This window comes from Rhineura floridana, chromosome 3 (assembly GCF_030035675.1).
Source record: "Rhineura floridana isolate rRhiFlo1 chromosome 3, rRhiFlo1.hap2, whole genome shotgun sequence".
Classification (NCBI taxonomy): Eukaryota; Metazoa; Chordata; class Lepidosauria; order Squamata; family Rhineuridae; genus Rhineura; species Rhineura floridana.
In genome coordinates this window covers 222,557,761-222,585,625 of record NC_084482.1, presented here as the reverse complement: position 1 = coordinate 222,585,625, position 27,865 = coordinate 222,557,761, and the positions used below count along the sequence as shown (strand labels likewise).

The 27,865-nt window shown below is 43.8% G+C and overlaps 2 protein-coding genes across 2 annotated transcripts; both read left to right on the top strand.

Moving 5' to 3' along the window:
- Positions 1-224: 224 nt before the first annotated feature.
- On the top strand, positions 225-13,574 carry LOC133379038 (vomeronasal type-2 receptor 26-like). The gene is made up of 6 exons (XM_061613647.1): positions 225-457; positions 7,441-7,732; positions 9,397-10,203; positions 10,854-11,081; positions 11,589-11,715; positions 12,673-13,574. Exons 1-6 carry the CDS (start codon positions 225-227, stop codon positions 13,572-13,574), a joined length of 2,589 nt encoding a protein of 862 aa, XP_061469631.1.
- Positions 13,575-26,727: 13,153 nt separating this feature from the next.
- On the top strand, positions 26,728-27,629 carry LOC133379037 (chromatin complexes subunit BAP18-like). The gene is made up of 3 exons (XM_061613646.1): positions 26,728-26,762; positions 26,905-27,212; positions 27,356-27,629. The coding sequence occupies exons 1-3, from the start codon at positions 26,728-26,730 to the stop codon at positions 27,526-27,528; spliced, it is 516 nt and encodes a 171-aa protein (XP_061469630.1). The 3' UTR covers positions 27,529-27,629.
- Positions 27,630-27,865: the final 236 nt, after the last annotated feature.

Here is a 27,865-nt window from a genome sequence, read left to right as displayed (position 1 = left end):
ATGAAGCATACTAATCTCCTCTGGCATTGAAAGAATGGGCTCAGCTTTAGGGTAGGTGAGAAGGACTATCTGTATGTGAGTATGACTTCCATTCCCTTCAGATGTGAACTCTCGGCTTGGCATTACGAATGCCTTGCAGAGAGAGTTTGGCTTCATCCAATAATTCTTCAGATTAGTGAGGGGAAGCAGTCACAAGGGAAGTGGATCTTCCAGGCAGACACAGGATGGTGCTGCTGCTGCTGCTGCTGTTGCTGCTGCAAGTGCCTTCTGCAGACTGTGGGATGCTGAAGGCAAAATGCTCTTTGACTCTGGAGAGGGATCAAGTAGATCTGTTCAATCATTACAGGCCAGGAGACCACCTCATCGGTGGAGTCATCTCTGCCACAAGTGCTTTGCTTCATCCACACCTCTTCAACAAGCCTCCCTCTACCAGCTTGAATGGGAAGTCATTTTATGGGTACGTTATTTCCTGCTGTTCCACTCTCTCATTATTTTTATTCCAATGACCATCCTCTTTCCTGGTCCTAGTAAATGCCTGTTCTGCTTTGCCTCTGGGGGTAGACCGTGAGGATGCATCAGTGCTAAAGCACCATTGACTGTGTAACCTGCCTTTTCAGATGCTTTTTATCATAACTGACAGTAACACAAGACAATAGTGGCTTTCTGCTATAACTTTAAAGTACAGAAAGAAAATGAACAACCTTTCTTATGGGTCCTGTGAACAGTCTCTGGTCTGTTGCTAAAGTGTTTTTTTCTCGGTTTTGCAAGTGCAAAAGCCTAGAACACCCCCCAATCACCCCCTTTGCCCTGATCAATCCAGTAGCTGCCAATTAAGTCAGTAAATGATGCCCAGTTGCAACTTTTGTGTAGTAAAACTACTAACACTTTTCAAAGAAGAAAAAAGTTGTAAGTCCCTTCTCTTTATTGAGTATTCATTCTGATTTGTTTGCATTATACAATGTTGCCTCAAACAATTGTTATCCAACACTTTCCTGTGCATTTCCCTATCACTTTTTCTTTTTGGAAGGGGATTTATTGTGCAACTTTAATTGAACAGCTGGAGGCAAGTGAATTGCTTTAATTTGTATTCCTGCATTGAGCAGGGAGTTAGATTCCATGGCCTGATAGGCCCCTTCCAACTCCTCTATTCTAAGATTCTATAAATTAGCAAAGTAATATTCAGTGAGGCAGAATGACAAGAGGGGAGGCATCCCAGAGAGGCAGTGAGCCATAGGGGGAGAATGGTGTGTGTTTTAAATATTAGAGATGGGAAGATGTGTGGTTTTAGGCTGCACATGTGGTTGTACTCTGTGTGTGTGTGTCTTCTTCTTATTACTATTATCATTATTATCATTATCATTACTATCACTACTACTTTATTACCTGCTCTTCACCCGAAGTTCCCATGGCAGGATACATAAGTTTAAAACACATACTTAAAATCAATTAAAAACAACATACAGACACATCACAAAAAGAAATAGGGTGGACCCTAAAAATATACATCTCAGATAACACTTAATCTGCAGTCTGTGATAATATGAGAATACAGACCAGACCTCTTCCATGTTGGGTCACCAAATGGTCTTGGACTACAGTTCCAACCAACCCCAGCCATCTTGGACAATGGTCAGGGATGATGGTAATTGTAATCCTAAAATATTTGGGGGCCCAAAGGGGAGGAACCTAGGTACAGAGCACACATGAGTTGAACAAAGTGGCCAGGAAAATGGAATAATTGGTTGGATAGTTGGTCAGTTGCCTGCTTTGGACTCAGCCGTAATCCCTCTGAAATAGCAGGTTCAACATCTGTGGGTGCTCCTGGATCCATCTTTGTCCCTAGAGGCTCAAGTGACCTCAGTAGCTAGGAATGCCTTTTAGCACCTTCAGCTGGTAAGACAACTGTGGTGGTTTCTGGACCCGGATAGCCTGACCACTACTGTCCATGCACTGCTAACCTTCAGGCTCGATGACTTTAATGCGATCTGTGTGGGGCTGCCCATGAGGTAGGTCCACAAGCAGGTGGTGGTGCAAAATGTGACTGCATAATTGCTCACTGGGACAAAGTATTGCCAATACATTACCTCACTGTTGAAAGAATTGCACTGGCTGCCCAGTAGCGATCAGGACAAGTTCAAGAAGCTGGTTTTGGTGTACAAAGTCCTACACTGGTTGGGACCAGAATACCTGAAAGATCATCTTACCTCTTTAATACCCAGTAAATCACTGTGCTCTGCAGATGAGGGCTTCCTGCAGATACCATTTTATCAGGAGGTCCATTCTGCACAATATAGGAAGCGGACCTTTAGTGTTGGGGAACAAACCTTTGGAATTTCCTCCCCTTAAATATTAGGCAGGCGCCATCTCTGTTATCTTTTCAGCACCTACTGAAGACCTTCCTCTTTCAACAAGAGTTTTAAGGAGAAACCTTATTTCATTCTGCAGATGTGTTGGAGCAGCTTCTTAAGATGCTTTTAAAGCTGTTTGTTTTTTAAAGAAGGTTTATAAGGATGTTTTGTTCTAGTAATTTTTAAGATTTTAAGATGTTTTAAGAGTGTATTTGGTGTTTTTGTTTGCCACCCTGGGCTCCTTCTGAGAGGAAGGGTGGGATATGTATTTAATAGTAAATTGTGGTTGCTGTTATATGCCTTCAAGTCGATTACGACTTATGGCAACCATACAAATCAGTAACATCTTGTAAATTCAGGTCTGTGGCTTCCTTTATGGAATCAATCCACCTCTTATTGGCCTTCCTCTTTTTCTACTCCCTTCTGTTTTTCCCAGCATTATGGTCTTTTCTAGTGAATCATGTCTTCTCATGATGGGTCCAAAGTATGATAACCTCAGCTTCATAATTTTAGCTTCTAATGATAGTTCTGGGTTAATTTGTGTCATGACCCAATTATTTGTCTTTTTCTCAATCCATGGCATGTGCAAAGCTCTCCTCCAATACCACATTTCAAAGGAGTTGATTTTTCTCTTATCTGCTTTTTTCACTGTCCAACTTTCGCATCCATACATAGAGATCAGGAATACCATGATGTGAATGATCCTGACTTTAGTGTTCAGCGATACAACTTTGCATTTGGGGACCTTTTCTAGTTCTTTCACAGCTGCCCTCCCCAGTCCTAGCTGCCTTCTGATTTCTTGAGTATTGTCTCCATTTTGGTTAATGACTGTGCCGAGGCATTTGTAATCCTTGACAAGTTCAATGTCCTCATTGTCAATTTTAAAGTTACATAAATCTTCTGTTGTCATTATTTTAGTCTTTTTGACATTCAGCTGTAGTCTTGCTTTTGTGCTTTCCTCTTTAACTTTCATCAGCATTTGTTTCAAATCATTACTGGTTTCTGCTAGTAGTATGGTATCATCTGCATATCTTAAGTGATTGATATTTCTCCCTCCAATTTTCACACTTCCATCTTAGTCCAATCCCACTTTCCGTATGATATGTTCTGTGTATAGATTAAACAAATAGGGTGATAAAATACACCCCTGTCTCACACCCTTTCCAATTTGGAACCAATCTGTTTCTCCATATTCTGTCCTTACAGTAGCCTCTTGTCCAGAGTATAGGTTGCGCATCAGAACAATCAGATGTTGCAGCACCCCCATTTCTTTTAAAGCATTCCATAGTTTTTCATGATCTACACAGTCAAAGGCTTCACTGTAATCTATAAAGCACAGGGTGGTTTCCTTCTGAAATTCCTTTTTCTGTTCCATTATCCAATGTATATTTGCAATACGATCTCTGATGCCTCTTCCCTTTCTAAATCCAGCTTGGACATCTGGCATTTCTTTCTCCATATATGGTAAGAGCCTTTGTTGTAGAATCTTGTGCATTACTTTACTTCCGTGGGATATTAGGGCAATAATTCAATAATTACTGCATTCCCTGGGACCCCCTCTCTTTGAAATTGGGATATATATTGACCACTTCTAGTCTGTGAGCCATTGTTTTCCATATTTGTTGACAGAATTTGTCAGAATTTGGACAAATTCAGTCTCAGTAGCTTGTAGCAACTTTGTTGGTATGCCACCTACTCCTGGTGATTTGTTTCTTTCAAGTATTTTAAGATCAGCTTTCACCTCACATTCTAAAATTTATTTATTATTTATTTTTATTTATTTTATTACATTTTTAGACCGCCCTATAGCAATAAGCTCCCAGGGCGGTGTACAGCATAATAAAACAGGTTAAAATACAAGTGGATGTAAATACAATACACAATAAAACATAATTAAAATTTTTCGATTTTAAATTCAAATTTTAAAATTTTTAAAATGCCTGGGCGAAGAGGTAGGTCTTTACCTGGCACCGAAAAGATAACAAAGAAGGCGCCAGGCGTATCTCATCAGGGAGGGCGTTCCATAGTTCGGGGGCCACCACTGAGAAGGCCCTAGCTCTAGTTATCATTCTCCATGCCTCCCTATGTGTTGGGACACGGAGAAGGGCCTTCGACATCGAGCGCAGGGACCGGGTAGGTACATAGCGGGAGAGGCGTTCCGCCAGGTATTGCGGTCCGATGCCGTTAAGGGCTTTATAGGTAAGAACCAACACTTTGAATCTGGCTCGGAAACATATTGGTAGCCAGTGCATTTCTGGTTGTTCATCATATGGTTCCTCCATGAATGAATCTGTCATCCTGGCATCTCTTTCATAGAGTTCTTCAGTGTATTGCTTTCATCTTCCTTTTATTTTATCTCGGTCAGTCAGTGTGCTCCCATGTTGATTATTCAACATCCCTACTCTTGGTTTAAATTTCCCTTTCATTTTTCTAATCTTTTGGAACAGGGCTCTTGTTCTACCCTTTTTGTTGTCCTCTTCTATTTCTATACAGTAACTATTGTAATATCTTTGTCTCTACATACTAGTTGCTGTATTGTTGCATTTAGGGTTCTGACAGTGTCTCTCTCTCTTGCTTTTGCTTTCCTTCTCTCTTTAACCATTTGAAGAGTTTCTTCAGTCATCCACTGGGGTCTTTCTCTCTTTTTAACTAGATGTATTGTCTTTTGGCATTCTTCCCTGATAATGTCTCTGACTACAATCCATAGTTCTTCTGGTTCTCTGTCAACTAATCTGTTATTTATTTGATCTTTATATTCTTCTGGGCTGTTATTTACATGTACAGTCATCTTTTCGGTTGTTAAAAATGTGTTTGCAAGAAACAAATTATTGACTTCACAGAATTCAAAAAGTCTTTCTCCTGCTTCATTTCTGTCTCCTAGGCCCCGTTTTCCCCAAATTCCTAATTCTTCTCTGTTCCCTACTTTCGCATTCTAGACCCCCATGATTATCAGCACATCTTGTTTTGGTGTGTGATCCATTTCTTCTTGTACTTCTGTGTAAAATCTTTCCGATTCTTCTTCTTCTGCGTTTGCCATTGGACTTGGATGATGGTTATGTTAATAGGTTTTCCATTTAATCTCATTGATATCCCTCGCTCAGACCTTGCATTATAGCTTCTAATAGCTTTTGCGTTTCTCACTATTAAAGCAACCCCGTTTCTTCTTAATTTCTCATTTCCTGCACTAAATATTTTGTAGTTGCCTGATTGAAAATGTCACATTCCCATCCATTTTAATTCACTCATGCCAAGTATTGAAATATTGATGCATTCCATTTCTTGCTTGACAATTTATAACTTTCCCTGGTTCATGCTGCTCACATTCCATGTTTCTATTGCGTACGCTGTACAACTCCAGACTCTCCTTTTGCATGTGTGTGCAATCAGCCTCTGAGTTTCCTTTCGGCTTTGACCCAGCTGCGTCATTAGTCATAGTGCTACTCATACATGTCCTTTGTCCTTCCCCAGTAGCCCGGTGAGTGCCTTCTGACCTGGGGGTCTCATCTCCCAGCACTATCTCATGTTGCATTTTGGATACTCTGTTCATATGTTTTTTGTGGTAAGAGATATTCAGAGGTGGGGGTTAATAGTAAATAAATCTTACATTATTTTATTTTTATTTTTTATTTCATGCATTTTATACATTTTATTTAATAATAAATAAATAAAATAAAATGTGAGGAATATTGAATGCTGGAAATAGGAAGCGAGGAAACTGTTGCTAGGAGTTTGAAAGAGGTCAGTTGGGGAAAGTAGTAGTCCTGCCTGGACAGCCAGTTCTCCCCATGTCAACACATCTGTACTTGAGCAACTATTTAGACATGTGAAAAGGAAACTTCACAGATCTGGGTAGAGACTGACTTGTCCACTTCCACAGTTCCTTCCACCACAGACTCCCATCTTAAGATATAAAATTACGGGCTTGGAGGGGACCCAAAGAAACCATTCAAACCATCACCAGAAACCATTCTAACCAGCTCCCTCAATCCTTCGACACTACAGAGTAAAAATGTGAAGCCATTAAAATGTGAAAAATACAGAAATATTGTCTTGATGATGGCTGTGGCAGAGTGGCACAGCTAAGCTGTTTCTGCTGAAAAGATCTCGCTTTATAGAGGGGCTCTTGTGGAAGGGAAGCAAAGGCTTACTCTCTCTCCCCCCACACAGATATAGTCATCTGGGTTTGTGAGAGAAAGCTGCAAGCTTTAGTTCTGGAGTCTCAGCAAAGTATCAGAGAATTGTAGGTTTTCTGGGGAGTGATGGAGGACCTGGTCTCCCCTTCCCCTCAAAATGAATGGCAGAAGTGGATGTGATGGGAATCTTTAGCCTGCATAGATGTGTAAATAAACCGTACATGAGACAGAAATCTCCAGGAGTAACCTCTTTCCAATGAACCAGGACTTTAGTACACCCCCAGAACTCTCACCTTAAAGAACAATGTAAATGCTAATATTTATAGATATGATGTAAAATTACAGCACTCTCAGACACCTGGCTCATGTAATTGTGTTCCTTTTATTTAACCGAGATATTCATGGATGCAAAGCTTTGATAAATCCTGTTTTGTTAGCAACAGATTTCATATCATATGACATCCATAGCATGTTAAGAGCACAAGACTCTATGATGAATGAACTCACCCACCCCTCCTCTCTTTCTCATTCCCGCAACAGACATGACATGTTCACTTACTGCCTGCCTAATTTAGAATCTGAATGCTCCATTTTAAAGTACCCGCAGCCACCCCATCTTCTAAATAACTCATATAGATGGCATTAAATGTTCCTTTTGTCTGCTATTGTCCTTTCAAGGGTTGGCCATGCCTAATTCCATTCATTGTGTAATTCCATCTGCCTCAGTTATGTTTTTAAAAGGGTAATGGCTATTTATTTCTGCCCCCCCCCATATACATGTCACTAAGGGAGGATGGGCTGTTGAGCTTGTGGATTTGGCTTTGGATCAGTATTAGCATAACTTCTAGAAATTAAATCAAGAGCTTTACATTGTCTGTAAAAGGAGGGCAAAAACAGCAAGTTGGATCTCATGTATTCAATGAATGCAGAATGTTGATGCAATATGTACATTTTTGCAGGAAAAGAAGCACAGATTACTGGCAGTCCCTCTCCTTCTTCTTTGCCATTCAGGAGATCAACCAAAACCCCAGGCTCTTACCTAACATCACCCTGGGCTACAGCATCCATGACAACTTTTTTAAAGAAAGGTTGACATATGATGCTTTGTTAGACCTGCTGTCTCCTGGGGAGGCAAATGTGCCAAACTACAGCTGTGGAGGACGGAATAATTTACTGGCTATTCTTGAAGGGTCTGACTCTCAAAACTCCATCCAGATTTCAAGCTTATTGGGCATCTATAAAATCCCTCAGGTAGGACTGGATTTGCTGGCTGAGCCTAATTCCACTTTGCAATCTCTCCAGAGAATTCAAAAAGTTAGTGGGGTGTATGTTGAGTGAGACTGGAGACAGATAACAATTTCTGAAAGAACATTGCAACTGATTTCAGAGAGGTTTCTCTGCTTGTGGTGGATAGATGCACATTTTTATTTTCTCACACAAAGAGGCTTCAACACTGATGTTTATTGTGAACTTGGTGCTGCTATTGCAGGCAGGTTTTTTGTAGCATCAAGTTTTATCATCCTCGTCAAAATGAAGAAGACCTGGGACATCAGGACAATCAATAAAATTACCATTTCCAATTATGGGAGGGAACAATTCATAAAATGAAGATCTTTCAGAAGTACTGGATACTGTTTTTGTCTTGGAATCAAAGAATGTTGATGAAATTATTATTGCTATGGACATATTAAATGTGCAATGATTTGTTTTGTTATTGTAAGTAGAATCATGCAAATGAAAAAAAACTCAAACCAACAAATGGATATTGGCAGCATTTTTATTTCACCTTGGGGTAATAGAGAATAATGTGTTTAGGATTGCAGCCTTAAGCCTCTTCTTATTATTTAATGAATAAATAGGGAGAGATGAACTATGACGGCTAATAGCCAGCATGGCCTTTGTGAGTTTAAATGTATGGTGTGGATATGACCATTCTCTCTCTGGGCTTATCCAGAGCAGGATAATCCATGGTTTCCATATTTGGTTTGCCATCTGATAGTCCTCACTTTGCCTTTTTGTTCGCTGTTTCTCAATGGAAAAAACTCTTTTTTGTGGCACAGAGAGATTCCCGATTTCAAACAGCAAATCGAGAAAATGCGTAACAGCGCGCAACGTGTTTTGAATGACCGAAAAATAATAAACACACATAGTGCACGTGTCACACATTTTGCAGTCGTCTGGATGAGCCCGCCCTCTCTCTCTCCCTCTCTCTCTCTCTCCCTCTCTCTCTCTCTCTCTCTCTCTCTCTCTTTCCCTCTCTCCCTCTTTCCCTCTCTCCCTCTTTCCCTCTCTCCCTCTCTCCCTCTCTCTCTCTCTCTCTCCCTCCCTCCCTCTCTCTCTCCCTCCCTCCCTCTCTCCCTCTCTCTCTCTCCCTCCCTCCCTCTCTCTCCCTCTCTCTCTCCCTCTCTCTCTCCCTCCCTCTCTCCCTCTCTCTCTCCCTCTGTCTCCCTCTCTCCCTCTCTCTCTCTCTCTCTCCCTCTCTCTCTCTCTCTCTCTCTCTCTCCCTCTCCCTCTCTCTCCCTCTCTCTCTCTCTCTCTCTCTCTCTCTCGTGTGTGTGTGTGTGTGAAAGGGGAATAGAAGAGAGTCTCTGTTGTGCCAATAAATAATGGGTGCTTTATTTATTTAAAGCGTTTATAATCTGCTTCATATTTTGAACATCTCTTAATAGGTGTTCAACATTCAAACAGTAACAAATCATAACAACAAAACAACATATAATCAATAAAAGTAGTATAAACAGTATGCAAAACAGGAATTTGGGGAATACATACAGATTAAACTATTCTTATAGGTTAGGGAAAGTGTAGGGAAAAATTGTTTTTAGAAGGAAAACATCTGGGTTTTGATTTGAACGGAAAAAAATGGAGTCTTCTTCTCAAACAAAACAAGTCATGATGCTTCCTTTCCTTGCCAGGTCAGTTATGCTTCCGTCTCTCCTGTTCTGAGTGATAAGACCCAGTTCCCTTTTTTCTACCGGATGGTCCCCAAAGAAGAAGCCCAGTACCCAGGGATTGTCAAGCTGCTCCTGCACTTCAGATGGACGTTTGTTGGTCTCCTTGCTTTTGACACTGACAATGGAGAGAGGTTCATGAAGACCATGCCACCTGTACTCCGCAGGAGTGGCATTTGTGTTGCCTTCTCACAAAGCTTCCGACGACCGAATACAAATCAAATATGGCTCAATCCTCTTCCATTCCTCAAGTGGAGACATGTCCATGTATTTGTTTACTATACAGAGACTGATATTGTCTCAATGGGAATACTTATTCTACAATTAATATTTGACAGGTACATCAACCCCACTGAAGGGAAAGTCTTGATCACAACAGCTATATGGGACATCTCCTTGGACTTAATGTACAATCCCTTATATTTCCAATACTTCCATGGTATTTTTTCCTTCTTTATCGAGAGAAAAAAAAGGACAACCTATGACGATTTTCTGCCCTTCTTCTCTGTTATTGAGCAGTTTGGGGAGAAATCTTTTAATTGCTCATATATCAAGCATGTGTTGTCAGTGAAAGGCCGGACAAGATGCAGAGAGAGAGACAATCTGGAGATGCTGACTCAAGACAATCTGGAAAGAATCCTTTCTCTAGACAGCTACAGGATTTACAACACTGTCCAAGCCATGGCATGGGCCTTAGTCATCGCTTATTCATCTAGAACTAAATGGAGGGGGGAGGACAAGCTAAATGTTCAAAGGCTACAGCCATGGGAGGTATTTCCTTTCCTATCAAAGACATCTCTGCTGAACATGACAATTGGTTGTACAATTCTAGAATCATTGGCTTAGCATTAGAATCTGAGAAAATGTCAAAGGTAGTGTGGAGGTGACATTTTGCAAACCCAGTTGTGAGACTGCTTGCTGTTCACACTTTATGCTGTCTTACATTGGGCCCTGGAGGACACTGCCCCTATCTATGGATGATGCCTGTGCTTTGCCTGCAGTGGCCTTTTCAAGTATGCCCTTTGGTCAATGGAAATGGCATTGCGCAGTCTCTCTCTAAGCCTTTGTGTCTCCTGATCATGGTCTGACATTGGCACCTACCGAGCTGCACTGTAGAACCTTTCTCCTCCAGGTGCACTGCATATGACCTGTAATTGACAATTTGCTGACCTTTAAAAATGCCAAAAATGTCCTACATGAATTGACTGCCCTGGCTTTCCATCTGAGAGGAAGGCCAGGCCAAGCTCTGAGGTTATTTGGGAAAGAATAAGGCTCTTTGCAAACATTTGAAAAAGACACACAGCTACTTGAGCCTGCAACCAGCCCCAAGTCAGAGAGATACAAGCATTATAGGGGGAAGAACTGGACAGAGAGTGTGGTTTCCCATATTCTAAATGCTGTTCTTTTCTCTCCTATTCTAGCTCCACCCTTTCCTGAGAAGCCCCCAGTTTTACAATTTTTCCACCAGCAGCATGTATTTGGGTGAGAATGGGGAACTGGCAGCCAACTTGGATGTTGTGAACTGGGTGGTGTTTCCCAATAACTCCGTCCTTTGGGTGAAGTTTGGCAATATCAACAGGCAAGGATCCCCAAGCCCACAGCTCACCATTGATCAGGACGCCATTGTGTGGCCCAAATGGCTCAACCAGGTGGGGGGAAAATCAAGTATTTCATTTCATTGTATTTTCCATCCTTTAAACTCTGACAAGTACACCATACTCTGGTGAGGCCTTCAAATGCCTGCCAAAGTTCTTTCAGATCTCATGTTTTCCCAGCTCTGCTGCATAGCAGCGAGGTCCTGTAGAAGTATATTCATTAGAAATCTTGGTAGGTTACGAGGAAGACAGATAAATGAATTTCTACATTTGGGGTGCCACAACAGAGGAGGCCCAGTCCTGCATTACCAGATAGCATGCTCTGATTCAAGCATCACCTGGACCTCATTTCACAATGTAGTTGTTTCAGTTTCTCCGGTTTAAGCTTAATTACAAGCTTCCCATCGGCAACTGGTTGGCCACTGTGAGAACAGGATGCTGGACTAGATGTGCCACTGGCCTGATGTTCTTATGTTCTTAAGTCAAATCTATGACTAGAGATCCCCATAGATAAATTAGCCAAAATATATTTCACTTAACTGTCTTTGTCTTTATGCTTAGACCTTGCCTCCTTCCAGGTGTGTGGAAAGCTGCCACCCTGGATTCAACAAGGTGGTTCGGGAAGGAAATCCAATTTGCTGCTATGACTGCATTCCCTGCGCGGAAGGGACCATCTCCACTCTGGAAGGTGGGTGACTCCAGCAGAAACCATTGCTCTTGAGAAAGAGGGGAAAGATTCACTGAGATGTCCAGGGCTTTTTAAAAGCCAAATTTAGAACTACCCAATGGTATGTGCTTATCATTCACATGCAACATCCACCACACTTCATTACACATGTGCATTTTCCTTTTTTAAGCATGTATGCTTTCTTGCTTAGTCACATTCCATGACATTTGGAAGTGTACATAGAGTGGGAGAATATCATCCAAACTGAGAAATCCAATAGCACTAATGCAGAAAAGTGCTGGTCGAATTTCATGCAAGCTGCATCATGACCTCCAACATGTGATCATGTTTCAGGCACAAATGACTCATTCAGCTTTGTCCCAATAAGCAGAGGCAGCTTGTAACATCTTCGGTTTTACAACCTTGCTGTTTACTTCACAATACAACCGGTATTGCACTTACTTAGGGAATAAATACACATGTGCAGAATGCCGTTGTCTCCCCCCTTAAAAACCAAGAGGGCCTCTGACCAGATTGACTCTGTACCTCTTATTTAGAAATTAACCCAGACAACATGTAGTGATTACAACTACATATCTATTGTCAAAAGGTGAAAAGCACACCATTTTAAAACTTAGGAACACTTGCTTCCAGTTGCATGAAGGTGTGCAAAATAGGGCAAACTCCACTGTGGTGCCTTCCATGTGGAATACTCTCCCTGTTGAGACTATGTGAGCACCAACTGTGGGGTGTTTGTATCACACATACTGTACATGTCCCCCCAAGTTTTCCCTAACATATAATCCTCTTAATACCAGGTCCTGATCACTTAGTTCCTACATAATGATTTTGCTAACATTGTTGATTTTTATTAGATATGGGATTTTTTTAACAGTATAAATCACTTTGGTATGTCTTTCAGTAAAAGAAAAGTTGTAAACATGGATATACGTTAGATATTACCCTTTTTGTTCATAGATGCAGAGCACTGTATGAAATGCCCAGAAGATCAATATCCAAACAAGGCCCAAGATCGATGTGTCCTCAAGATTATCACCTTCCTGGCTTATGAAGAACTTTTGGGGATCCTCCTGGCTTCCTTTGCCCTATTTTTGTCTTTGATAACTGGCTTTATGTCAGGAATTTTCGTTAAATTCCTGAAAACTCCAATAGTCAAAGCTAACAACCAGGACCTTTCCTTCATCCTCCTCATTTCCCTGCTGCTTTCCTTTTTGTCTTCTTTCCTGTTCATTGGTCGGCCAAGAAAAGTGACCTGCCTTCTCCGACAAACTGTCTTCAGCGTTATCTTCTCAGTTGCTGTCTCTTCTGTGTTGGCAAAAACCATCACTGTGGTGCTGGCCTTTCTAGCTACAAAGCCTGGGAACAGGGTGAGGAAATGGCTGGGGAGGAGTCTGGCCAACTCCATTGTCATTTCCTGTTCCAGTGCCCAAGTTGTCATCTGCACCATGTGGCTGGGGACCCATCCCCCATTCCCAGAGTCAGACATGCATTCCCAACCTGGAGAGATCATCCTGCAATGCAATGAAGGGTCTGTCACCATGTTTTATGGTGCCCTCAGTTACATGGGCTTCCTGGCTGCCATCTGCTTCACAGTGGCTTTCCTAGCCAGGAAGCTGCCTGGGGCCTTCAATGAAGCCAAGCTGATTACCTTCAGCATGCTGGTCTTCTGCAGTGTTTGGGTCTCCTTTGTGCCCACCTACTTGAGCACAAAGGGGAAATACATGGTAGCCGTGCAGGTCTTCTCCATCTTGGCCTCCAATGCTGGGCTTCTGGGCTGCATCTTCATTCCGAAGTGCTACATTATTTTACTCAGGCCAGATCTGAATACAAAGGAGCACCTGACCACCAAGCAAAAGTAGAAATTGGATTCTTATGAATCATTTTCCCCATTCTTCATTTAGCAAGCACAAGTTGAAATATTTTTGGTGTTTCAGATTATGTGCAATTATTCTGTAGGAGAAACTGTATCTGTGACTACTTTCCTGGTTCCTGCCAGACATGTCCAATCTAAAATGCAGCCTGGATGAATTATTTTAATATATGAGATCATTTGGGAAACCAGTCTGGAGATGCACTGAAGCAGAAATCAAGTAACTGATTTTCAGGCCCAGGATGTGACTCAGGAACCAGACCAACGGCTGTAGTTAATTCATGTTTTATTAGGGTAATGTCCAAACAAAGACTGTGTTTTCTCATGAAGCAATACAGGGATACAGGTCCTGCGGCATTGGGAGAAAGTTGACAGAGCAAGGGACTTCTTCCCGCCTGTTCTTTAAGAAGGGGCCAAACGGGCGCGCAATCTTTCGCTCCTCCTTAACTGCCCCTCAGGTACTGCCCGCCTTCCCCCCCTTCTTTCCTGTCTTTTCAGCTGTCTGCGTGTGCGCGGTGAGGGGGGAAGCATCACCCCCTCCTCTTCTGAAGTTTCCGATTCCAGGATGGGGGATAGGGGAGGGGCTGATGGTAAACTGCCTCCCCGCTTTTCAGCTGTGAGCAGCCCTCCCTCTTTCCCCTCTTGCTCTGAGCCTGAAAGAGGGGGAGGCGTGAGAATGTCCAGGGAGGGCTCAGGCTCCCCGTCGCTAAGCGACCTTATCACTGGCAGTTCCTCTGTTTTGTCTTCGCTCCAAAGGGGAGAAGTTCCTCCCCCTTCCCTCTGCCATCCATCCGAATACTCTTCTCCCAACTCTCCGGGATCCAGCTCCCCGGGATTGGGACCCCAGCTCTGCCTTCCGACACTGATGAATAAAAAAGACTAATTGAAAGGAGGGGATAATAATGACTGCTCACATGAATTATACTTTACCCTTCTCTTCTCACATGTCAATGTCATGCCCAGTAGGGTAGATGTAATAGGGTAGGAAGCACAGAAAAAGTGCAATACCCCACGCCAAAGTATGGAAAATCAATTCCAATCCCACTTGTAGCTTGCAAGCACTGTGTCCCCCAACCATCTGGAAATAACATTTGTCTCCTGGAGGTGTGGTCAAAAAGAGAAGAGACAAACAAAAGCAAATCAAGTACAGTACACAGTGTCCCCTTGGAAACTAAAGAGCAGTAAAATTATAAATAATAGTCTTTGGGGTGTCAGATTATTGGGTGCCAGTTTATCAGAGATGGAGGGGGCATTAGGAAAGAAAACAGGTAACAACTGAAATGTTTTACTTCAAAACAGAATGCCTTTAAAAGCTGTTTCTGAAAAATGTGTCTCGGTCTCAGTTTTGTTAGATTGGCTGGATTTAATACTTCCAAAAAGAGCAGATCAGCAAATAACCAAGGTTTAACCTGAAGCCTACAAGGAGCACATAAAGCAATCCAGTGTCTATACAGGCATACCCCGCTTTAATGTATGCAATGGGACCGGAGGGTGTATGTAAAGTGAAAATGTACTTAAAGTGAAGCAATTATCTATGCATGTACTGCACTGCAATCGCCACCCATCCCCTCCATTTCATCCTTTGCTTAAAATCCACCATACAGGAAGTATGCTCAGAGGCGCATGTCACCAAATTCTTCCAAGCTACACAGGAAGTGGACTGGACTGTGAAAGACCAACCCAAATTGTGTTTGCATTTTTGCACATTGGTAGGACGGTACAGTATCTCAGACAGGAGGTCAGGTCTTCCATGCTGCATTCACTATAGCTGCCTAGTTTTCCCACTTCTTAAAGTTTGATAGAAATATCTGTTGGCTATAGGTACATTCTTAAACCACAAGGGTCTTTTGCCTGTTATTAAATATTTCTTCTTCATCTCTGGCATACTGTCATACAGTGTGTGTTTCAGTATGTCCACTCATTTTATTTCCATGCACATGTGTGAATTGAAAAAGAGGTGAAAAACCACTACTCACACACACCCGAGCTACATATTCCATTATAGCACTTGATTACCTTTATAATAATTCCAGCAGGGCCTTAAGGATTTTCAGGTATCATTTACCATTTTCTATCATTTCTAAACTGCCGTAATCTTAGTCGTAGAGTGGCCATTGGTCTTAATCCATACTGCTGTCAAAAATGGCCACTGGGTGTTAATTTGGGCTTGTTGAGTAAAGTACATCATACTTTTGTTATTATTCATTCATGTATTAAATCTATATTCTGCCCTTCCTCCCAGAAGGAGCCCAGGGTGGCAAACAAAATACTAAAAACACTCTAAAACATCTTAAAAACAGAGCTTAAATGATATTAAAATAAAACACTTTAAAAGCATCTTATAAAAAAACTTTAAAAAATTAAAAAGCCATTCCAACACGGATGCAGACTGGAATAAGGTCTCTACTTAAAAGGCTTGTTGAAAGAAGAAGGTCTTCAGTAAGCAACAAAAAGATAACAGAGATGGTGCCTGACTCATATTTAAGGGTAGGGAGTTCCACAGGGTAGGTGTCATCACACTAAAGGTCCGTTTCCTATGTTGTGCAGAATGGACCTAGCTTTGGTGTACAAAGGTTCTAGCTTTGGTGTACAAAGCGCTATACAGCTCAGGACCAGGATACCTGAAAGACCGTCTTATCCCTTATATACCCAGCCGATCACTGTGCTCTGCAGGTGAGGGCCTCCTGCAGATACCATCTTATCAGGAGGTTTGTTCTGTACAATATAGGAAATGGACTTTTAGTATGGCGGCACCTACCCTGTGGACTTCCCTCCCCTTAAATGTTAGGCAGGTGTCATCTCTGCTATCTTTTTGGTGCCTTTTGAAGACTTCCCTCTTCCAACAAGCCTTTTAAGTTGAGACCTATCCCAGTCTGCGTCTGTGTTAGAATTGCTTTCAATATGTCTTTTAATGTCTTTAATCCTTTTAAAAAAGATGTTTTTAAAGTTTTTTAATGTTTTTAACATTGTTTTGTTTTAATGTATTTTAAGGTTTTTATTTATTTATTAAATTTAATAGTCACCAATCTGGCTGGTTGACCAGCCACTCTGGGCAATGTACAAGATAAAAACATACAACTACATTAAAACATTAAAAATCTCAACAACAATAATAAAACCTATGATGTTTTAAAGTGTTTTTAGTGTTTCTGCTTGCCGCCCTGGGCTCTTGCTGGAAGGAAGGGTGAGGTATAAATAAAATAATATATAAATAAAATAAAATAAATCTGCAGGAGGCCCTCACCTGCAGAGTGCAGTGGTTGACTGGGTATATAAGGGGTAAGATGGTCTTTCAGGTATCCTGGTCCCAAGCTGTATAGGGCTTTGTACACCAAAACTAGAACCTTGAACTTAATGATGTCATGTATGATGTATGAACTCCAAGCCCCAGTAATATGAAATACAGTTAATAATCAGGCTCAAACTTTCAACATGGATCTTCATGGGAGATGATGAAAAACTAAAATCTGGGTCTATGGTAACTTTTTCCATAGCAGAAAGTTTGTGAAACTATTTGTAGAGGACCTTCAAGTGGTCCTACTCTGTGTCTTTTGTAATGGAAATTTTAACAGTTTATTCATTTGGGTACTCTTTCCAGTCAATGTTCTGTTTGATTTAAATTTTAATTGGAAAGCTTAGTAATTGCAAGGTGACCAAAGCAGCAGGAGGAAGTGTCATATTATGTAGGACCAAGCCATGCTAAACTCAGAACTTCAAAGGAAACATGTTACCCTAAGGGGTAAAATGGACACACTAGAACCTATTGGGGCAATATGTATTCTTTCCAGAGCTTGGAAAAGTTACTTTTTTGAACTACAACTCCCATCAGCCCCAGCCAGCATGGCCACTGCATTGGGCTGATTGGAGTTGTAGTTCAAAAAAGTAACTTTTCCAAGCTCTCCTACACAAATGCCATTGCAGCCATCAAGTGATGAGGTTAAGAAAACATGAACTTGTCCCTGTAAGGAGGGAGGCACCAGAAAATAAGGAAATAGCAAGTGATGTTTTCTATTCTACAGAAATGGTCTTTCTGCACCGATGCCAATGTCAGATACTGACGGTCGGTGTTTCTCATGAACAAGTATCTGGTCACTGAGGTGACCATTATTATGAGAGTTTCCCTTTGGGATTCAGGAGTCTGTTTCCAGCATTTGAGGAAGCTCGCAAAATTGTCAAATCCTGCTCTAATCCACCACTCGTTTGCATTCAATGTGCTTCAGAAAGCTATTGTATGTCTCCAAGAGACTTTGAAACTCTCTGCAGGAATTATATGGGATATGACTCTTTGCATGCCTCATGAACGTTTCTCCTGCATGTTTAGCAGCAAGACTCCATAGTTTGCAAAGCAAAATTTAGATGAATATTATCGTTAACCTGCATTCTGTTAGGCCTGCAGAACCAGCAACTGCAGTGAAATTCAAGCAAACAAATGGGGGGAAATGTACAAGCCTGTGTCATTTCTGTGCCAGCTGCTTGGAACTGTGTGCTAGAATTTTCTGCCTGCTATTGTCATCTTGAAGGAGGAGGAGGCTATGTATGAAGAAGATAACAGCCAGGAAGCCAAATGTGTTCTAGCAGGTCCATCTTCTTCTTAGAGAGCAACACATTTCCCTTGAAATTCTGATTTTAACATGTAGAGCACTTAATCGCTTTGGCTCTACCTAATATTGCGACATCCTCCTCCGTTATTAACTTGAAATTTTGTCCTCAGGCACAAGCAGAACATGAGATGTGAAGGGTGCCCCAATGTAGAAATGGCTACAATTTCCTTAGCAAGATGCATGATAAGACCCATGCAATCTTCCTCTGCAAATTATTCCAGAACCTTTTCCCTATGGGTAAATTAATATAGCCTCAGTTTTTATCTTTTCATCACCTGTCTTGAAGATCCATCTTGACAGCAGTGAGCCTAGGCCTGACTCTTCACTGTTTCTCACTTTGCTGGGGCTTGCAGCTTATGCTGCTTATGACATCATACATGATGTCATAATGATGCCTTTGCATTCAGCCTAGGCCATCTCCATGGTAATGACATCTACCGCCCACCTTCCCCACATAAAACTGAGGCTGCCCTCCTTGCCATCTGCTATTATTATTATTTATTATTATTTGCCCACCTTTCACCAATAGGTCCCAGGGCAAGTTACAAAATCTAAAATTCAATATTGAAAAGAGTTAAACCACATTTCAGTCACAAGAATCGGGTGAGTTCTGAAAACATACAATTTCAGGCAGCGAAGGCCAGGGTACAGAGGTGTGCGTTTCAAATTCGCCAAAAACTGTATAACGAAGGTGCCTCTCCTGGGCCACCATCCCACAAAGTTCTGAGAGTGGTGGAACCACCAAGAGGGCCCCCTCAGATGATCTTAATACCCGGGAGTCTGCAAGGAAGGAGACATTCTCTGAGTTATTTGGGGCCTAAGTGGTTCAGAGCTTCAAATACTAATGGGAGCACCTTGATATAGGCCCAATCAACTTTTTCCATTGGCTCTCTGGTCAGGGCCTGATGGGAGATGCAGTCCAACTACACCTGGAGGGCATCACATTACAGAAGGCTGCTACAAGTTGACAAGGGGGTGCACAGGCTCGAAAGCTTAACAGCATTCTTGCCAACCTTATAGGGAAGGGAGGGTGATCAGCAGGGCTGGAGTCTCCCAAGATCCTTTACTCCTTTCCAGAGTCACCTGCAAGGGGACCCCTTCCTGCCCCTCTCCCCCTGCACAACCCAATGGTCCTTTCTGCCTCAGGCCTTTGCTCATGGCTTCAAACCCTCTAAACTCCATCACAGTTTTTCAGTGCTCTGAGGTCACTGAGGTACTGAGGTAATGCAGTAATTATCAAACTATTGCCTTAATATCCCATGCAAGTAAAGTAATGCTCAAGATTCTACCACAAAAGCTCTTACCATATATGGAGCAAGAAATGCCAGATGTCCAAGCTGGATTTAGAAAGGGAAGAGGCACCAGAGATGATATCGCAAACATACATTGGATAATAGAACGAACCAAGGAATTTCAGAAGAAAATCAGCTTTTGCTTCATAGAACCTTTGACTGTGTAGATCATGAAAAACTATGGAATGCTTTAAAAGAAATGGGAGTTCCACAGCATCTGATTGTCCTGATGTACAACCTATACTCTGGACAAGAGGCTACTGTAAGGACAGAATATGGAGAAACCGATTGGTTCCCCATCGGAAAGGGTGTGAGACGGGTGTATTTATTTATTTAATCTATATGCAGAACATATCATACAGAAAGCGGGACTGGACCAAGCTGAAGGAGGTGTGAAAATTGGAGGGAGAAATATCAATAATTTAAGATAGGCAGACAATACCATGCTACTAGCAGAAACCAGTAATGATTTTACTTGAATGCTGATGAAAGTTAAAGAGGAAAGACCAAAAGCTGAATGTCAAAAAGACTACAGTAATGATAACAGAATATTTATTTAACTTTACAATTGACAATGAGGACATTGAACTTGTCAAGGATTATCAATACCTTGGCACAATCATTAACCAAAATGGAGACAATAGTCAAGAAATCAGAAGAAGGCTAGGACTGGGGAGGGCAGCTGTGAGAGAACTAGAAAAGGTCCTCAAATGCAAAGATGTAACACTCAACACTAAAGGCAGGATCATTCAGACCATGGTATTCCCAAACTCTATGTATGGAAGTGAAAGTTGGACAGCGAAAAAAGTGGATAAGAGAAAAATCAACTCATTTGAAATGTGATGTTGGAGGAGAGCTTTGTCCATACCATGGACTGTGAAAAACACAAATAATTGGGTATTAGAACAAATTAAACCAGAACTGTCACTAGAAGTTAAAATGATGAAACTGAGGTTATCATACTTTGGACACATAATGAGTAGACAAGATTCATTAGAAAAGACCGTAATGCTGGGGAAAACAGAAGGGAGTAGAAAAAGAGGAAGGCCAAACAAGAGATAGATTGATTCCACAAAGGAGGCCACAGACCTGAACTTACAAGATCTGAACAGGGTGGTTCATGACAGATGCTCTTGGAGGTCACTGATTCATAAGGTTGCCATGAGTCATAGCAGATAACAACAATGAGATCACCTTCTTTTGATGCACATCAGAACTAAATTCCTCCTACCTCTGATGGCACTGTAATTTTTGGTGGTGGCTCCAGTTGTATGAGATCTTCTGTCAGTTTCTCTGGAGAATTTCTTTTTTTCTAGATTCTGTTCTCTTCTGTGGGAATGGCAGGAACTGAAGCCAGGACCTTGAGTGGGACTGCAGTCCATCCGAGGGACTCTCCTCCCTGCCTTGGGTTGCTCCTGTCAATCACAAGCAGCCCCTCAGCAGCACAAGGTGTTAGGGCTTCTGTGAGTCTACCTGACGCTCACACCTACAGGGCAGACTTTTTGCTGCCTGAAGCACACACCTGATATATGAAGGAAGAGCTTGGTTTTGTTACAGGTAGCCTGAGCAGGAAAGACGTGGAAATATGAATTGGGAATGGAGAGCTGTTTTTGTCCTGGGGCAATGATGCCTCTTCACCACCTCTTAGGACCAGGTACAAGGGATAGGATTGTCAAGGACAAAAGCAGGCATCACCAAAGTGAGTATGGCCATACGTATACACTCACAATGCACACAAACCCATTTTCATGCACATACATAAATTCATTTATAAATACATTTGTATACACTATTTTGTTAAAAAAACATCACAGCGGCTTACGACAAAAAAGCAAACAACCATACCATAAAAACATTAAAAATACAATAAAACAAAGGTCAGCTGTTGCAAAAAGGCATCTTCTTAATTGCCTGCATAACCCTACTGAAACAGAAAGGTTTTCAGCAAGCATTTAAAAGTTAAAACAGAAGGCAGCTGATGAACCTCTTGGCAGAGCATTCCAAAGAAATGGGCTAAGGACACTGACAGCTCGATTTTCTGCTGCTCCTGCAGATGATCTCAGTGATCGAGCTGGGATATAAGGGTTCAGGCAAAAACAAAGCAAATCCCGGTGTTGGGAACAGCCGTGGAAACTCACAGCGTAAAGATCAGTTCTCACTAGATGGCAAATCTGGAAACTACCCCAGGATGAATAGAGCATATAGTTCTATTGCTTTGTGTGCACAATGATACAGGTTTGTGCAACTAACAAGGCACTGACATAAAAAATAATGGTGCTGCTCTTCTGAGTGCAGCTACCGGAAGTTGTTGGATAAACCCATAGGAAACAAAATAAAATTCATGGGAGAGATAGTGGGCAGGGAAAAGGGAGAAGCAGAGAGTGATTATTCACCCACCCACCAAAAGACATCAGAGCAAAGTGTCTGCAACCACTAGAGAAATGGAGACGGGGTTTTTTCCACTTTCTGTATTAGAGGATTGGGTTAGTATGGATTTATACGACGAAAACTGTGTGATAGCTTCTGCTTGCCAGCAGCATCATGTGAACAATGCAAATTACTGTTACACACGGTAAACCAACCTTTAGATGAGCCCTGAGTGAGATCCCCCACCCAGGTCTCAGTCATACATAAGCTTTAAGCACTCACACATAATGATTCTTGCTCACCCTGATCTTAATGGATGGGGAGGCCCCAGAGGGTGTAACTGACCCAGGGGCCACTGGTTCCTCAGCCCTGCTTTAACTGATAGTCCATCCTCTCTTTCACATGTGTTTGGGGCCTGTGCTGAAACAGAGTCTGCCATTTTCAAGTGTATTGTTGGATGAACTCTGCATCTGGTTTATCTCTATCTTATAGAAAATGAAGGTTGTGAGAAATTTTATCTAATAAAGCCAAATTCCATATATTTTATACCATGCAAATAAATCCAAATCCTCTAATAATTTCCATTTTTGCACACCTGTTTGATGAGCTGCCATTAGTAATTTAGAAATCAATTATTTAGACTTAGGGTTGCCAGGCTCAGGGCCTGAGAATGATTCTGTATCTTTAAGAGAACAGAAATTCAGGCAAGTACATGTTTTCTTGCAAAACTGTAACGGGAAAAACCACAAGGTGGAATTCTCCCTTCCTCCTGCACAACTTTTAAAGATACAGAAGACCTCCACAGAAGACCTCTTGGATAAAAGTATCTCCCAACTTAAATTTTGCTAGACCCTTTAATAAATAATCCCAACCTAAACAGTCAAATGCCTTAAAACTTTCCCACGAAAGAACTCGCAAAGGATGTTTATGTGTTATTGCATGATGGATGACATTCAAAAGGTGTCTAATTGGATCTGAAATATGGTGCCCTGGGATAAAGCCTGTGTGGTCTGGGTGGATTATATTTGAAATCATAGCATTAAGGCGGGCTGCTAAAATAGATGTACATAATTTCTGATCTTGGTTTAATAAATTTATAGGTCAATATGAGATGACTTTTTGGTTGTTATTGCCTGGCTTCGGAACCAATATTATGTGGGACATTCCCCAAGTGTAAGGTAATGGTCTGCCATTCCATATAAGATTAAATAATTGAACTAAGTGTGGAGTAAGAACATCTTTAAATTTCTTATAATGTGTTTTTAAATTGTTTAAATTTTTAAATTGTGTTTTAAATTGTTTTTAAATGATGTAAATTTGTATATTTGTTTTTAATGTTTTTAGTTACTGTAAACTGCCGAGAGAGCTTCGGCTATGGGGCGGTATATATATAAACTGCCAAAACCATCTGGGCCTGGAGCTTAATTTTGTTTCAGTTTTTTAATGTGAGTGGACACCTCTTCCATTGTTGTAGGTGAATTAAATTTTTGTATTTGATTGTCTGTCAAAGGCTATTGCTTGAAGTCCTGAAGATAACCTTCAATAGAATTCTTCTCTTTGGGTGCACTTCTGTATAAGTCTTGATAGTATTCTTCAAAGGTGGAATTAATTAATTGGCCTGCTCCATGAGCTAGAGGGAGCCCCAGCTGACAAAGCATCAAGGTGAGTTAAGCAGTAGAGACAGTTCGGCAGCAGGGCGAGGAGGCCAGGCCCTCCCACTCTGCCCATCTGTTCCCTGACCTCAACTAAACCACAGTTTCCAACCCATTAACTGAATAAGCCTTAAACAAAACTATGCAGGTAAGAAGCCAGCAGGGGTGTGGGGGCTTTCCAGTGTTTTGCACTGCCTGCAGCATGTACGACTATCTGCCTGTTGGACAGAAGTCGTGGGTGTGCTCTCGGAGCAATGAGCTCCTGGCTCTCTGGGAACAACTTCATTTCCTTGAGGCCAAGGTGGCTGACCTTGACAAGCTGAGAAAGGCAGAGAGGTGTGTGGATGAGGCCTTGAGGGACACCATAGCTATGTCCCACTCTAAGGATGATAGCTCTCCTGCTATCATGGAGAACAATGGTCTCAGAGAAGGAGAGCATTCAGCCGAGGAAGAGGGAAATGATGCCTTAGAAGGGACCCATTCCTTGTGCTGAGGATATATCTATGGGGGGTGGAGGGATCCTTGTACGGGTGTTTTGATCATTAGGAACATAGACAGTGGAGTGTGTGATGAGTGTGCAGACTGTAAGGTGATTTGCCTGCCTGGTGCAAAGGTTGCGGATATCGCCCGTTGTTTAGATAGTTTGGTAGACAGTGCTGGGGAGGAGTCAGTGGTCGTGGTGCATGTTGGCACCAATGACATGGGGAAATGCAGCTGTGAGGTCCTGGAAGCAAAATTTAGGTTGCTAGGTAGGATGCTGAAAGCCAGGACCGCCAAGGACCTTTCTCTGAAATGCTACCAGTTCCATGCGCAGGACCAGCCAGACAGGCACAGCTTTGTAGTCTCAGGGTGGACGAGACAATGGTGTGGGGAGGAGGGGGTTGGATTTGTTAGGCACTGGGGAACATTTTGGGACAAGCCGGGCCTGTACAAAAAGGATGGGCTCCACTTGAACCAGAATGGAAACAGACTCCTCCACAGAATCATGTCAGGGCTAAGAAGATGCCAGCATGGTTAACGAGCAAAGTCAAGGAAGCTCTTAGAGGCAAAAAGTCTTCCTTCAGAAAATGGAAGTATTGTCCAAATGAAGAAAATAAAAAGGAACACAAACTGTGGCAAAAGAAATGCAAGAAGACAATAAGGGATGCTAAAAAGGAATTTGAGGAGCACATTGCTAAGAACATAAAAACCAAGAACAAAAAATCCTATAAATACATTCAAAGCAGGAGACCATCTAGGGAGGTGATTGGACACTTCGATGATAAGGGAGTCAAAGGTGGCTGAGGCTGATGGGAGTTGTGGTCCAAGAACATCTGGTGGCCCACTAGTTGGGAAAGGCTGATCTACACCATCCAGCTGGGGATCTCCCCCATTCTCCATTCCTCAGCCTTCCCAGACTGCAACATATGCTCCCAGCCTAGACACATCATTTTGAAATGCAACAAAGTGTTTGTCTCCATGTTTTATGGTATCCTGGCTACATGGGCTTCCTGGCTGCCATCTGCTTCACGGTGGCTTTCCTGGCCAGGAAGCTGCCTGGGGCCTTCAATGAAGCCAAGCTGATCACCTTCAGCATGCTGGTCTTCTGCAGTGTTTGGGTCTCCTTTGTGCCCACCTACCTGAGCACGAAGGGGAAATACACGGTAGCCGTGCAGGTCTTCTCCATCTTGGCCTCCAGTGCTGGGCTCCTGGGCAGCATTGTCATTCCCAAATGCTATATTACTGTACTCACGCCCAGAGCTTGGAAGTAACTCATTAGAAATAACAAGTTACTTGTAATTTATTACTATTTTAAATAATGAGTGTGTAATTCCATTACATTTGGCAAGTAATAGAATGACTAGTAATTTCACTACTTTTCAGCTGTGAGTTTAACATTTCCACGTTAGGTTGGATGTTACTTGGGGACGGGAACAAGAGGAAGTCTTCAGCTCCTGGCTGTGACTGGTGGACACAAGTCATGTGCCCCACACTGGACTTCTGCGCAGACTCTCTCTTCCCTCGTGATCTGTGTTAGGAGGCATGAGGGAAGAGGTGAATAGGCAGGGCCTGCTAGCGTCTGAGAGGACAAAATGGACGCCGGAGGAAAAAGCCAGGATAAGGACAATGGAGAAGAAGGCAGCAGCAGAATGGCGAAGAGCTGTGGAGGTGAGTGACGATGATTGGGGTGTGTGTGTGTGTGTGTGTGCTCCCTCACGCATCCTGCCATCCTCCTTGCATGTCCTGCAGCCCCCGCACCACCGCTTGTGTCCCCTGCCATCCCCACAGTGTGTTCTGCTGCCCCCGCTGCCCCCCACCCTGCCTCTCATTCCCCCTGCTCCTGCCACCGCACTTCCTGCCTCCCCCCACCCTGCCTCTTGTTCTACCGCCACCACCATTGTACCACCACCTCCTGCCCCCCACCACCCCGCCTCTCATTCCCTTGCCACCACCGCACCTCCTGCCCCCCTATGACCTTGCCTCTCATTACCTCGCTGCCACTGCCGCTGCCCCTCCTGCACCCCCACTGCCTCTCCTTACCTTGCTGTCGCTGCTGCCCCTCCTGCCCCCCCACTGCCTCTCGTTCCCTTGCTGCCACCAGCACTGCCCCTCCTGCCCCCCACTGCCTCTCCTTACCTCGCTGCCACCACCCCTCCTGCCCCCCACTGCCTCACCTTACCTCACCGCTGCCACCACCGCCCCTCCTGCCTCCCCACTGCCTCTCCTTACCTCACTGCCACCACCACTGCCCCTCCTGCCTCCCCACTGCCTCTCCTTACCTCACTGCCGCCACCCATCCTGCCCCCCCACTGCTTACCTCATTGCCACCACTGCCCCCTCCTGCCCCCCACTGCCTCTTGTTCCCTTGCCACTGCTGCTGCCGCCCCTCCTGCCCCCCCACTGCCTCTCCTAACCTCACCGCCGCCACTGCCGCCCCTCCTGCCCCCCCACTGCCTCTCCTTACCTTGCTGCCACGGCCACTGCATCTCCTGCCCCCCTATGACCTTGCCTCTCATTACCTCACCACCGCCACCACTGCCGCCGCCGCTGCACTTCCTGCCCCTCCCACTGCCTCTTCTTACCTCACTGCTGCTGCCACCACATCTCCTGCCCCCCCACTGCATCTCCTTACCTCGGTGCCACAGCCACTGCACCTCCTGACCCCCATGACCTTGCCTCTCATTTGCCCTGCCTCTGGGCTGGGGAGGGGAGGGGTGAAGTCCTCTGCACAGGCTCAGAGGCACTTTGGCATGGCTTCATCCTGTTTGGCTCCCACAGAGTTTGGGTAGGTGTTGCTTCCCCTCCCCATTTCCTCAGTGACTTTGGGGGAGGGGCTGTTTCCCTCCCACTCCTCCGCACCCCCTTTGCTGCCCATCCACTGTCGTGGGGGGTGACAGGAGTTGCAGGTGCCTGCCACTTCTCCCCAGCACCCCTAACTTGTTTCTTGGCGTGCCTTCCCCGGTGGGGGAGATCTTCTCTGCCACTGGCACTGCCTTCACCAAGCTGGGCGAACTGATGATGCAGCTGCACCCTGTGGCCAACTCCTCGCCAGCCGGGGCCCAGCTGAAAGGAACAGCCTATGAGGACAGTGGGCTGCCCCTCCCCACTGAGTCCCCCAAGAAAGGGGCCCTCAAGGGGCAGCAGCAGCCGCCACAGCAGGGTGCCCCCTCTGCCCAGGGGTTGGGGAGCCTTTGTGACCCCTCCACTCCAACTGTGAAGAAACAGAATGCCTCTGGTGAGTGCAGAGGTGCAGGAGGCAGAAGGGCAATGCAGGCCTCTCGTGTCTGTCTCTCTGGGGTGGGTTCCCCTGTGCCGCCCAGTGCAGCTGCCTGGGTGGTCACCTCTTCTGAGCTTAATGGGGCTGTCTTGTGCCACCAGATGTGACCCTCAGCACGCTGAATGATGCAGATGCCCACAATGACTTGGTGGACATTGAAGGCTTGGGAGACACCCCCCCCGCCAAGAAGCTCAATTTCGACCAGGACAGCCTGAATTTGGACTCTGGATTCCTCATGGCCCCTGGCACAGAGTTGCCCCTTCTTTCCCGCTGATGGACAGCTCCTCCTGCACCCCCTGGGCTGCCATCTTCCACCTTGGGACCCCTGGAACCACTAGTGGCTGTGGCTGCCCCATCTGGTCACCCACCTTCCCCTAATCAACCGGCATGTGTGCACTCACTCTCGCTCTCGCTCTCTGGAATTGCCACCACTCCATCCCATGGACAGTCAACTCTCTCCTCCTCCTCCTTTTATTCCCCCCCCAGTGTAATGGTCCCTTAGGAGTGTTATTTTATTGTCCTTTTGTGTGGCGGTTGCAATAAACGTTGCCTGTCTCTGAAACGTTGCCTCTTGTTCTCTCACCGCCGCTGCTGCACCTCCTGCCCCCCAC